Genomic DNA, 14,367 nt, shown 5'->3' on the forward strand with positions numbered 1-14,367 from the left:
GTTCTGATGGAAAGAATGAATATATGTGAAGTGAATAACTGCCAAATTTATTTGATCAGGGTAAATAACTCAATTTTTGCATTCCATCATTTTGGGTTGTATAGTTCTTTGTGGTATGGGCTGTTCTGTCCATAGGTTTGGCAGAATCACTGGCTTCTACCCACTAGATGCTAGCGGTATCCCCTCTCCAGTGATGACATAAAAATTTTTATGGCAAATTTTCCTAAGATTGAGAACCATTGATTTAGACAAATTGAAAAAAATTGACAACTAAAAAAAACATATGGCTTATTAGTAGGTATGTACAGTGCATTCTTCTGGAAGATTTGTGTGCTTTCTAGTTTAAGAAAACAGCTGAGGCTGTGAAATTCTGATTGCTTCCTTTAAGAAAGACAACTTAGTGAATTATACAACTCTATTTCATCAGAGCTATTTCCCTGGCTAATTAAAAGAGAAATCATAAAAGGCAATGAATGTATTGCTAACAGGTAACTAAGAATCTCAAAAGCATCACATTGCAAATGATGGAAAACATTTTCTCAAAAACTTCATCTATAGTAAAAGGGGATTAATTACCAGTGGAAAAAATCTAGCTTTCTATAGTCAACACCTTCCCTGTCCCTAATTCATCCCTTGTCTTTCCTTTGCTGAGAAAGAAATGAAGGAAAGAAAAGTACCAGAATACTTAGACTGAGAGGAGATAGAAAAAAGGAGCCTATCTAGGTACTTCTCTAACCTCTTATTCACTTTCTAATCCTGGGTACCTCCTAGATGCCAGAGGGATGGAAGAAGTGTGTGTGCCTTTTGGAAGCTTATGGTAAGATAAAGCAATTCAATGCATACAAACAACAAAAGGAAGAGGAAAGTAACTTCTGAGAGTTTCCTGTAAAATCCATGTGAAATGAATCAAGCCCAGGCCTTGTATGTTAGGAAAGCACTCTGAGCTATACCCCAAGCTGGTCCATGAGAGTTTATGATCTCCAGTATGAGGGACAGAGAAAGAGCATTGCTAGTGTTAGATCTGGAAGATCAGCAGAATTTAAAACACAGGCAGCTGGAGCAGGGGAGGAAGAATGACTTGAGGGGGGTGAAGTTAGCTGAGTGAAGCGAGTCTAGAATGGCAGGAACAAAAGTGAGTTGTGAGTAGTTCTGATTGGCTGGAGAGAAGGTGGACTTGAGTGCCCAGTGGGCTGAAACTCTAAAAACAACAAGTTATTGACAGGTTCTTAGCAGGGGAGTGATTGTACTGCCAGTCTCTAGGATCTACTTGGTTGCTCATGGAGGCCCCAGAGCAATTTTAATGTCAAATAATAGCAGCAATATATTTTGAGTTCCTTGAAGGTTACTAATGTGAGATAGAGGCAATACATTAGCACGTCATAAACTACTCTTGTTTTACTTTTAAATGCTGTCAGGTTTTATAGTGTTAGAAACCAGGGTCAGTTAATTTAAGATATGTGAAATGCCTATTGCATAGAAGGTGGCAGGTTCTTTAAAAACAAAACAAAGTAGGTGGGAGCCTCCACTTCTGGGAATATTGAAGGAGTGCTGTTTTAAAGTATAGGCTGAGTATCCCTTATCTGAAATGCTTGGGCCCAGAAGTGTTTCAGATTTGATTTTTTTTTTCAAATTTTGAAATATATGTGTAGACTTTATCTGTTGAGCACCCCTAATCTGGAAATGCAAAATCCAAAACTTTTTTTTTTTGAGAGAAAGAGAGAGAGAGAGAAGAGAGAATATGAATCTTTTTTTTTTTTTTTAAGATGGACACAACACAATGCCTTTATTTTTATGTGGTGCTGAGGATCGAACCCGGGTCCTGCCCATGCTAGGCGAGGCTCTACCACTGAGCCACAATCCCAGCCCCCAAAACTTTTTGAGCTCAAACATTTCAGGTTTTGAATTAGGGATGTTCAACTTCTAATAACCCAAACAATTTTTTTTTGTATTTCCTTGGGGATTAATCTGCCTTTTGGACAATTAATTTTCTTTTGTCCCCAAATTCTACTTTAACTCCTCAGCTTGCCTATTGCCTGCTCCAATCCCATGCTGGACTCTGCTATGGTGAGCCAGGTACATATGACTATCCCAAGTTCTTGTGAAAATTGTCAATGTGAACATATAAAACTTTTTTTTTTTTTTTTTTGGTACTGGGGATTGACCTAGGGGCACTTAACCACTGAGCCATATACCTAGCCCTTTTTTGTGTTTTATTTAGAGACAGTCTTGCTGAGTTGCTTAGGCCTTACTAAGTTGCTGAGGCTGGCTTTGAAATGATCCTCCTCCTTCAGCCTCCTGAGTTGTTATAGACATCTGCCACTACACCCAGCTTTGAATATATAAAACTCTTATCAAAGAAAAATATTAAATCTTAACCATATCAGGATAAGGTTTGGCTGCATATAACTTGGGAATTCAAAGTAGCACTGGTTTATACAACATAGTTTGTTTCTTATGTAAAAGCTTACAAGAACAGTATCTTAGTTAATGGCTTCCATCTTCAAGGTCACCTGGTATTCCAAAGTGGACCAGAATTCCAGCCATTATATCCACATTCCAAAAAAACAGAAGTGGAAGCCTTTTCAGAGTTTTCCTGGAAGCTTCCATTCACATCTCATTGGCTAGACCACACTTTGTAACAGGGCTCGCTGTCTTCTTTGAGTGGGGCCAACTGCTATTGCTCACAAAATGGAAGGCCTTGTAACCAAGGGAGAGGGAAGAATGGACACTGGATGCGCATGCAGTAGGCTCTTCCACCCTGATTTATGCCTGACTCTACCTACTTTGCCTTATCAGAAGTATGCTAGCAGGCTGGGGCTGGGGCTCAGGGATGGACTGCTTGCCTCACATGCGTGAGGCACTGGGTTCGATTCTCAGCACCACATAAAAATAAATAAATAAAGGTACTGTTTTAATCTACAACTAAAAATGTTAAAAAAAAAAAGTATACTAGCTCTTAGGGAGCACATATGCACTTACCATTCCCATTCTTGGTGAGCCCAGAAGGATGAAGGTAGATTCTATTCTGGCAAGAGAGAAACTGGGCTTCTTAAGGCCATTTAGCCTGGGGATAGATGGTGAATTCTCAATGGTGAGGTAGATTAACCAGTTTCCTTCTTCCAGATATCCAGAGGTGACTTCCTCCTGCTTCATCATGTATTCCATGGATAGAAACTGCGTGGCTTAAGTGCTATCTTCCCCCAACTTCATTCATGGGACCACTCTTCTCTGCTGAGCTGAAACAACCTCATACTCAACACAATGTTCCTGTTTCTGGCAGTTACTCTGGTTCAAAAGACTTGGAACTAGTACTTACATTTATCACCCATCCTTATTTTCTTGTGGGAATTTTCATTCTAATAGGGAATCTCTGGATATTTTGTTACTTCATGGGAATAAACCATCTCATAGTGAAATTTTAGATACATGCACAAGTGATAAATGTAGGTATTTATAAGTAGCAGGCTGGCATTTTCAGATTTTACCATTAACTGGCTATAAGCGTCTTCATTGCAGGACACTTTCTAACCTTGTTCTTGTGATTGTTTACCTCACTGGACTGTGCGTTTCTCAAGGACAGGGACTATATCTTATCTACTTCTATCTCCAAGGTGCCTGGCTCAGTATATATATGAATTGCCTTGCACTGGTCAAGGTCAAGTAGCTATCAAAGTAAATACTTCCTCTATAACTGTTTCCCATCAAATATCAAAAGGATTCCTCATTAGAAAAGGTCATTGTAAAGTAAGAGTTATAGGAGAGCATCAGTTGTACAACACACAAAGGGTCTTAGTTATTCTACAATTGCTTTAGAAATGTTTTAGTAATTGATACAGGAAACTGGCTACCAGGTGATAAGAATAGGGCAGCTATACCCTTAGCAGTTTTTTCCCCCCCTTTCCTGACTCTCTGCATTTCCCTTCTTTTGTTTCCTGTGTTCTAGGGATGGCTGGAATGTTACAGAGGAAGAAGGGGATCAATGGGATAAAAAAAAATCCCTGAATACCAATAGAACATCCTTTGGTAAGGGCATGTGGCTCCCCTGACCCCCAGTCACTCTACCCCACTTCCAGAATGCCCCTCTCAGTTAACACTGCCCAATAGAGAAGCATGTAGACAGCTATGCTGGCTTTTGAGTTCCCTTCTTTCTCTCCTCAAAGTCTTTAAACCTTAACTTATTATAAATATAAATTTCCTGATCAAATACACATGCCTGAATAGATACACACTTTATACATACAGGTCAATGCTGGGCTACTTACTCTCACACAATGCCTCAGATTACAAACCAGCAATCTAAACAGACAATATGGAAAACCCCTCTCCCAATTTTCAGCCACCTTACCCACCACACATTATGTCCTGAAAATGGGAATATACACATTCTCTGGGCCACAAGGCCGGGACAGGTAAAAACATTATTTTGTCTTGTTGCCATCTGCGCCTCCTTTGGAGGGCTGCAATTCTTTAGAACATCTCTTTTACATTTGTGGTCTCATCACTACTTTGCGGTCGTTTATTTCCCAAGGGCATCTGCCACTTATCCCAACAAATGCCAATACCACAACTCGGAGCATGTGCTTTGAAAAAAAAATTGACGAATAAATTTATAAAATTACGGTTTGATGGAGGTATAGGCAGATTAAAAAAAAGACTAGATGTGGAGAATTAAAAAAAAAAAAATCTGTAAAACCTGAAAAGCTGTCTATAGCATTGCTCATGCTATGTAAACACCAACTCCCTTACTTCTCTTCTATTATTATTTTATTATTATAGTATTATTAACTATATCTGTGGAGGGTATTACACATCCCCCACATCAATGCCCTCTCATGATTCCTTCGCTATTTGGAAAAAGGGTGAGGTTGAAGGCAAGAAGCAATAGTCTCTACAATCCTTGGCACTGGGGACCGACTTTTAATGATATGCCTCCCAGGTGCCAGGAGCTTTCACAGACTTTTAGCTTAGTTAACTGGCCTTAGTTCAGACCGTTTCCAAAAACCGACGGCGTTTAAAAAGTAAAACCAAGGGTCGACGAGATGTATTAACTTGTCTAATGAACCGCTAGGAACCTCTCAAGAACCTCTAGGAACTCAACTTTGGGCCTAATTCTTCATTAAAATAGCTCTTGGGTCCCCAAGATTTATTTTGGGATTTAAAACAAGATCACTTTATCATGTCCTCAGAAAAAAGGTCTAAACAGAAGAGCCTAATTTCCATTAAGGCTTAACTTCTTTAAACGCTTTTAACAATATTGGTAATAATAAAAGCTTCTGCCGTTCCCGAGAGGCTGGAGCAGCCCCAGCGCTCCTGGGGCAGTGCTAGTGACCCCCACGACGAACCGTGTCCCTCTGCGGCGCTCTCGCGGATTCTGACCTCTCCGCGTATTCCCCAGGGTCCTGGAACCGGCCAGCCTTGGGGCCGCCAGACACACCTCTTATGCCGGCGACCCGGGGGACATGGAGGGAGCGAGACCGGGGGAGGTGAGGGAGCCAGACCAGCAGAGGAGGACGCATTTCCAGAGGCCGAGTTCCCGTCGCCCTAGCCTACGACTCCCGGTAGTCGCTTAAGGCCCAGGCCGCGGGGCGACTCTGCACCTCCCTAAGCTGCGGATCTGCTTCCAGGGCAGAGGGAAGAGGCGGCGACGGGGCGGGGCAGGTGCTGCGGGGCGGGGCGGGAGCTGCGGCGGGGGCGGGCGCGAGCATCCTCCAGCCGCACCGCACCGTACCTAGCCGCGCCAGCGGAGGGCCGCGCCCACGTCCTCTCGGCTGCCTGGCGCGCACCCGCGTGTCCCTGGCCTGAACCGGAACCGCTTGCCGAGGCCGCCGCTGCGGCTGGGGCACCGGGCGCCGACAGCGAAGCGCGGGGGGTGGAGGCGGCCTGCGCGGCGCCGCCCGCCATGGCCGCGGCGGGGTGAGCTCCGCACGGCGGCCGCAGTCGCGCGCGGACCTGAGCGCTCCTCCGCCGCGGACAGGCCGGCCGGGCTCGGGCGGGCGCGCACGGAGGCCGAGGAGAGCCGGTGCCGCCGCCCGCTCGTCGCTGCCGCCGCCCGCTCGTCGCCGCCGCCGCCCATGGCGAGGCCCCGCCGCCGCCGCCGCTGCTAACCCGGCGGCCGGCCGCGGCTTCCGCCCCCTCCCGCGGCGGCGGCGGGCGGGCCTCCCTCCACGCCCCCGCGCCCCGCACGGGGGACCGGGAAGAAGGCGAAAGCAGCAGGAATCGGGGGGCAGCCGAAGATGGGGAACACTACCTCGTGCTGCGTGTCATCCAGCCCCAAGCTCCGGAGGAATGCCCACTCCCGGCTGGAGTCCTACCGGCCCGACACGGACCTGAGCCGTGAGGACACGGGCTGCAACCTGCAGCACATCAGCGACCGGGAGAACATCGACGGTGAGCGCGGGCGGCGGCCCTGCGGAGCCCCCTTCCGCAGCCCCGCACCCCCACCCGCTGCGCCTCGGCGCTCAGCTGCACAACCCGCGTCCGCGCGTCCGCGCGTCGGGGCTGCTTCGGCTCTCAGCCGGCCTCCGTCAACGGTGCTTGTCTGGCTCTTGGTCCGCGCCACCGGGCGCTGAGTTCCTGCAGCCTCCGAGCTGCCCCCAAGCTTTCCCTAGTGAGCGGCCAGGGAAACTTTGCCAGCCGTGGCTCAGAGTCCTCGCGGGGCCGAGCGTGGGGAACGCTTGTGTGCAGGTCGGGAGGTGACGTGAACTACGTCCTTGTCCGGACCTGAGCGTCCAGGGCGGCGGCTGAGAGCTGGGGGGGGGGGGGCGGGGGGGGTTCCAGGCACTGACAGAATGTAGCCTGAGGCCAAGTTAGGCGCCACGGGGTTGAAGTGTGTTTTTTGAAAAGGGAAGGAATATAGATGAGCCTTGGCAAAACTGAGAAGTGAATTTCCATTTTGAAATTATGGACCTCAGTTGTCCGAGTCGGTATCCCTGACACTTTTCAGTTGACTCCACTGGGCTGTCCCCTATCCCTAATGCCGTTAAAAATGAAAACATCGCAAGAAAAAAAATTTGTATCTATATTCAGGGGAAAAAAAGTATGACAGGAGTATGGTTGCAGTCAAATGACCTTACCCGAAATGCTTTTAAGAAGATTGTCATAAGGCTTTGGGTTAAGTCTCCTAGTTTTTGCGTAGATTTGAGTTACAGTCCTATGAATTTGATTCATCTGGGTAATGTTTGGTTTGGCCTAGAATTTGTGTCAGAGGAAAAAAAAAGTTAAAAGACTCATTACTGAATCTGATAATATTTATCTTATGGTTGTGCAGTATCCTTGTTAGTACTGTTTTATCAGGAAGCTCTGTGGTCTATGAATAGCTACATAAAATACAGTTTACATAGTTTTCAACTTTAAAATATTTGAAATTAGAAAGATATTTTTATGAAAACTTGATTTTTCTTTTTTTTAACCTTCAAGTCCTCTTACAGTTAAAATCTAGTTGGATTAACCTGAAAAAGTTTCTTGTGAATGAATTGACAAAACTCTTTTAATTCTTTCTAGTTGATTAGATGGGACATTCTCTGTAATGTGGAAAGCCATGTTTAAATTACTAAGAAAGAAAGAATTTTCTCACTGTTTGGCTTCTGTTAATTTCTTTTAAGTGGTAATTTCATCTTAGGATGGCAAGTTTATTAAATAAGTACCATACATAGACTAATAATACAACATTTGGTTTATAATAGGTTCTTAGTAAATTCTAGTTCCATGTCCTTTTTATTGTTGTTACTTTAGCTGTCCATTACCTTAGCTTATTCTTTAGATGTCTTTGAACTAACAGCATTCTTTATTTTGGTATTTATATGCGGTAAAGCATCTAGAAGGATATCAAAGCCAGAACTGCTATAGCCCCAAGTATTTAATAAATGTCTAACATTTAATAAAGTTTCAGTATTATATTTTAAAGGAAACAGGGAATGAATGAGTTTATTATAGGAAGTTGTTAACTAGTCCTGCACAATGTGGACAGGCAACAACATTTGGAAATATTTTTTTCTTTATGTTGTGCACTAATATTTGATGGATACCTTGTTTTAAACAGTAGATTTTAAAAAAAGAAAAATGAAAACAAAAGTTTTCACATTTCTAAGAGCTAAGCTGCATATTATTAATATGGACTATAGCAATGAAGGGGTATGTGTGAGTGTAGCATGTAACTGTAACCAGCTATTTGGCACTAAGGCTAGAAGGATTTTGCCAGTGGACAATGCAGTACTATGATGTGTTTTTTCATTTGAAAGAAATCTAAGTTTCAGTCATTTAGCATATTTTTAGAGAAATTTTGGAAGATTACAACTTTTTTTGGGGGGGTGGTAGTAGTGGGGATAGAAACCAGGGTGCTTTTACCACTGAGATATATCCCTAGTCCTCTTTATTTTTTTATTTTGAGGGTCTCTCTAAGTTGGTTAGTTGCTGGGGCTGGCTTTGTATTTGGGTTCTTCCTCCCTCAGCCTCCTGGGATTATGGCTACCAACTGTTGTTTTACAGATTTGGGATTGTTTGAGAGTGCAAAGGGCAGGTTAAGATAGTTTCTAATTATGTTTGTAGTATCATTTCATCTTGTGAGCTAATACTGGTTCGTTTGATGATGCTAGTTTAAACTCCAATTTTAAGTTACCATTTAAATAATGTTCTGTCTCTCAGATTCAGATACTACTCCAGGACTTATCTGACTGGCATTTTCAACATAGATTTTATTACTTTTTAGTTTTTTCAGCATTGGGTTTCATTTGACCAGAAATCTAGGGCTGGACTTTAGTATTAATATGTTTATTTAAAGCTCTCCAAGAAATTCTAAGATGCATCTGGGCTTGAGAATCATTGATTGGAAGTTTTATCTGCTATTCAGAGGTATTTTAGTAGAAGTTCTTGTGATGTCAGAGACTGGGAGAAAGAGGACAGATTTGTTTAGGTTAAGTAATTCATATATGTATGTATACTAATGTCAACATATACCTGTATTTGTCGATTTGTATTGGAGTTTCTGAGTTCCAGTTGGCCCTCTGTATCATTAGGTTGCATAATTGTGGGTTCATCCAACTGCAGATGAAATAGTCCAAAAAATTTTATGTCTGTACTCAATACATATTAACTTTTTCATTATTCCCTGAATATACTGAATTAAGACTATTTGCATAGTACATACATTGTATTCAGTATTATAGGGATGATTAAAGGTAAATGGGAAGATGTGTGTAGGTTATATGCAAATATTAGGCCTTTTATATAAGGGGCTTAAGTAATTTTGTTTCCTGCTGGGGTTCTGGAACCAGTGTTCTGCAGATATTGAGGGATGACTGTTTTTATTGACTGTTATATTACTAGTTAACATTGTAAACTACATCTCAAAAATTCTCAATTCCAGTATAATAAAAAACTGAAGTGGGACTAGGGATATAGCTCAGAGGTGGAGCACTTGCCAAGAATGCATAAGTACCTGCATTCAATCTCCAGTACCAAACAACCCCCCCCCAGACAAACAAAAACAAAAGAAAAACAAAAAACTCTGAAGTGCTCAAGTATCTTATATTCTGGAAAACATCTCAAGCATCTACCAGTATTGAAAAGTTCAGAGTTTATGGGTCTTCTATGATAGTTCAGTTTCTTTAACTCACAGAGATACAACACATATCTGTTTTCCTCACCTCACCCCCAGACACAAAAAGGGGTGATATGTGTCCCATAGAATTTCAGTGACTGTTTGGGTAGGTAGAGTTCTGTGATAATGCTGAGTCTTTGTACTCAGAATATGTTAGTGTTAGGTTATTTGTTTATGAAATTTTATTAGACTCATCTGTTTCCCAGCTGTTATTTTTTATAAAGTCATGCAGAGTTTTAGAAACAAGATGATAATTCAACAGTGACATTAATAACTGGAACATGCATGCATTTTATACTCTGTTCTGGATGCTGCTCTTAAGTGCTTGGCTTCTGTTCAGGAGTTCACAATTACCCTATGGGTAATATTATTATTGTAAGACAAAGAAATGAGGCATAGAGAGGAGAAATGAGTTGCCCAAAGTCAGATAGCTGAGAAATGGCAAGTGTTGCTTGACCAGCTGTTATACACTGTCTAGCCTGGGGTTGTCTTTTGGGATAGGGTGTTTCTTGTCAATGTATTTATACCCATAGTTTCTTTTTCTTTCTTTCTTTCTTTCTTTTTTTTTTTTTTTTTTCTGTTAGTACCAGGGATTGAATCCAGGGACCTTAACTACTAGGCAATATTCCCAGCCCTTTTCCATATTTTATTTGAGACTAAGTTGGTTAGTTGCTGAGGCTGGCCTTGTATTTGGGTTCCTCCTCCCTCAGCCTCCTGGGATTACAGGTATGTGATACCAGCATCTCACTAAGTTGCTTAGGGCCTCACTAAGTGGCTGAGGCTATCTTTGAATTTGGAATCCTCCTGCCTCAGTCTCACGAGCTGCTGGGATTATAGACATGTACCTGTGTACCTGGTTTACCCATGGTTTCTTAAAGAAAAAAAAATAATTATTTGTCTGCAACAGTTATTCAGTCTAGACTTCCATGATTAGATGGGAGGACATGAGGCATGAATAAAAGAGACTTTAAAATGTGATGAGGTGGGCTGGGGATGTGGCTCAAGCGGTATCACGCTTGCCTGGAATGCATGCGGCCCGGGTTCGATCCTCAGCACCACATACCAACAAAGATGTTGTGTCCGCCGAGAACTAAAAAAAAAAAAAAAATAATAAATATTAAAAAATCTCTCTCTCTCCTCTCTCACTCACTCTCTTAAAAAAAAAATGTGATGAGGTCAAATAAATTAGGATTACTGGAACATCTGTGCCATAGTGTCTTTTTGGGGTTTTGCTTTGAAGTGATTGAAGGCAACTGCATCCTTTTATAACTTGCCTGCCATCCTTGACAACTGAATTTCTGCCTCATTCCCAGATGCAATGTGTTAGGAAAGCATGACTCTCTGCCTTCAGAATATATCTAGAATCTGATTGCTTCTTAAAACCTCTCCAGATCTAGGTTGTGTTCAATTCTGGCAGTCTCCCTAGAATCCCTGTTTGTACCCTTGCCCTCTGCAGTCTGCTCTTACCATATCAGCCTTTGAGTTTGAGATTTAATTGAAACTCAGACATATCATTACTCTGTCCAAAAAATTTCAGTGACTTTGTAGCTCAATGGTGGAGCACTTGCTTCACATGTGTGAGGCACTGGGTTTGATTCTCAGCACCACATACATATAAAGAAAGGTATTGGGTCCATCTACAACTTAAAAAAAATTTCAGCGACTTCTTATTATACACCAAGTATATATGCCCTTTGTGATCTTCCTGCCCTCTTTACTTACTTGCTGGCTCAATCCAGCCATACTAGCCTCCTTTTGTACATCTTTTTTTTTTTTTTTGGACTAGGGATTGAAACCCAGGGCACTTAGCCACTGAGCCACATCTCCAGCCCTTTTCATGTTTTAGAAACAGTGTCTCACCTCATAAAGTTGTTGAGGCTGGTTTTGAATTTGCGATCCTCCTGCCTCAGCCTCCCAAGCCACTAGATTGCAGGCATGTGCCACCATGCCTGGCTCAACCTTTTCTGCACTGTTCTTGAACATACCAGACACACCACCCATCCTGGGCCTTTGCACTATTCTTCTGACTGGACTGTTCATTGCCTTCAGTCTTGGTTCAAGTCTCACTTTTTAGCAAGGCTATCTGAGTTACTTCACTTAACGTCCCTCCTGCCACCCCACAGCAATCCTACTATGCATTTTCCACACTACTGTTTTCTGATTTACTGTATCAGCTTATGATATAACTGTTAAGTATATGCATGTATAATAACAGCTTTTCTCACCGATTAGAATGGAAGTTCCAATAGTATTTTTGTTGTTGTTCACTGGTATAATCCAAATGACTACAAAATGCCTGATTACTTGAATGAACTAGTGATATCTGAGTCAGCACAACAGAGAAATGGTGGGTGGGGAAGTGGAAGTGAACAGGACTTTAATAATGAAACTAGGGTAGATATCGAACTTTTTGGTTTTGTTTCCACGTTAACCTGAGAGGTAGCAGAGAGGGTAAAGCTCTGAAAATGAAACTTAAGAAAGGTTTTAATGACTTCTTCCTACCCCCCAAACCCAAATCCAAACCATAACTGAAAGGAAAGCATGGCTAACGGGAATATGTTTAATAATGTGAAATGTTGGTTTTTTTTTTCCTTGTCTCTTCCAGTGAATGACTTTAGCTATAGTATTCTTATTTTGTCTTTTAGGACAAAGTGAGGCTCAAATTCTTAACCAAAAACAGTAGATGAACATATGCAATTATCAACATAGCCTTATCCTCATGTTGCTTTTCTAGTATTTAATATGAAGTATTGCAGGATATATAGTAAAATGGTACTTTATCTTTTATAGGGAAGCTGGAAGCCTAAGGGACTCATTCTAAGAATTGGAAAGACAGTTGGAAAAAGTACATTTGCTTTTATAAGTGTAGGACATTTTTTCATACATATATATTTGTAGTTGGACACAATACCTTTATTTTATGTGGTGCTGAGGATCGAACCCAGTGCCTTTCATGTGCTAGGCGAGCACTCTACCACTGAGCCTCAGCCCCAGCCCAAAAGGGTAGGACATGGAAGGAACAATGTTAAGTGTCTCTTATAGTATTAGCTTGAACATTGCTCTTGGTTTTTTGAATATCTGTATTAATCTCATGTTTTCAGTGTTCTTTTTGTTGAGTCTTGTCTTAAAACTAGTCCTGGTGGGTAAAACCATACCTATGGATTTTCATTGAAGGGTATTAGCCTCACTGGATACAAGATGTGAGAGGAGATTTAGGACTCATTACATACTAGCAGTGTATAGACATGTTTTAAAAATTTGCTCAGGGAGTTGTTCTTCACAACATTGGTGATGATTCCATGACCTCTCTGTTTCCATTTACTTATCTTATTTTTCTCTTTAATTTAGAAACAGGGAGTCATTTGCTCTACACCCTCATTCAGATAGTAAAACTGAGTCTCAGAGAGGTGTAGCAGTCTCTTGCTTAGGTCCCATAGATCATGAGTTGAATTTGTGGTGGGTTAATTCTGAGTCAAGAACTAATTACTTGACCTATATTATCTTTTTTATTTTTAATATTATTCTCCCCATTTTGCAACAGAAATTGAGCCTTAAGAGATTAAGATTAAGAAATTTGTTCAGGGTTCTACAATTTGTTAGTAGCAGTTAATCTGCCATCTTGTGTGAAAGCTCTATGCCTCAGCTGACTTGTGACAGCCAACTAGGAATGGATCCATGTCTAGAATCCAAACCTCCTGGTGTGTGGCCCTCTTATAGCTTTAAGAGGATCCCATCACAGCAAATTTGCTTTTGGCTAGCTATACTTTGTGGTTAGGATTTTTACTTTTCTTCCTAATTTTTGAGAGGAGTGGTGATTCTATAATTTTATGGATTGATAGATTTTCTTACCCTCTTCTACAAAAGTGTCTCTATCATCTTAAATAGATGGATGTTGGGGTTTTTTTAGCCCCGCCCCCCTCCTGACCTGTGAGAGAGATGGGGAAAGCACGCCCAGACTAGCCGAGAAAGGTAAAGGTCGACTGGCCGCCCACACCTAGCCCTCCTTCCCTGGAGGACAGGCAGGCCAGGGAGAATGGTCAAAGCAGGATCCCTTGTTTAATGAGAAAACATACACAGCTAATATAATGTACAGGAGCCAATCAGGATAAAGGTCAGCAGGGTGGGGAGAATTTATATCTACATCCATCCTACAGGCAGTAATGTCCTTGAGGGCAGAAGGGTTCTGAGCCTATTCTAGAGGTGGTCCAATTCTTCATCACAACCCATGGCAATGTCTTCTGGCTAATTGCTAGGTGCTCTCTTAGCCACATGTGGCCCCAGGGCTGGGAAGCGGGTAGCAGCCAGCAAGTTAAGTTTCCTCTTTTCTTTCTTTTTTTTTTTTTAATTTTTATTATTAGTTATTAAAAACATTACATAGTTCTTGACATATCATATTTCATACATTTGATTCAAGTGGGTTATGAACTCCCATTTTTACCCCATATAAGTTTCCTCTTTTCTGATGCAACATGTCCCACGTTACATCATGCCCTACAGATGGATGCTTTTACATTTCTGGCTAGGTGAAACTAGCACAAAGGTAAATTCATTCATACCCAGGAAGGGGCAAAACCAAAAGGAAAAAATAATGAGGGACAGGTCATGTGAGTGACTTTGGTATTCTGTTTTAGTTTCTCAGGGTCAGAGATTTTAGCTTCAAGTGTGTCATGTTGGAGTACTTTAAAGAAACAGTGATGTCTTTCACAAGAGGGCTATTGACAATATCATACTGTTACTGTTGACCGGTGACGAGTCCTTGCTTCCCCAATGTT

General features: G+C 42.0%; 1 protein-coding gene and 1 pseudogene across 3 annotated transcripts in view; both read left to right on the forward strand.

Annotated features, from left to right (window-relative positions):
- Nucleotides 1-6,233: 6,233 nt before the first annotated feature.
- CCNY (cyclin Y) overlaps nt 6,234-14,367 on the forward strand; it is a gene marked incomplete at its 5' end in the record, with an annotated part of 201,458 nt that continues 193,324 nt past the window's right edge. The window contains one exon of one of the 2 annotated variants that reach the window (XM_081300134.1): nt 6,234-6,387. In XM_081300134.1, coding sequence (XP_081156260.1) covers nt 6,234-6,387 — 154 coding nt within the window. The remainder of the gene's footprint in view (nt 6,388-14,367) is intronic. The other variant, XM_081300135.1, reaches the window with a different exon arrangement.
- The window catches only part of LOC308652368 (NTF2-related export protein 2-like), a 42,336-nt pseudogene continuing 34,218 nt past the window's right edge, over nt 6,250-14,367 (forward strand). Inside the window, exon 1 of the transcript XR_014024443.1 lies at nt 6,250-6,387. The product of XR_014024443.1 is annotated as an NTF2-related export protein 2-like (transcript). The remainder of the gene's footprint in view (nt 6,388-14,367) is intronic.

Source organism: Spermophilus citellus, assembly GCF_964194105.1.
Source record: "Spermophilus citellus genome assembly, chromosome: 6".
NCBI lineage: Eukaryota > Metazoa > Chordata > Mammalia > Rodentia > Sciuridae > Spermophilus > Spermophilus citellus.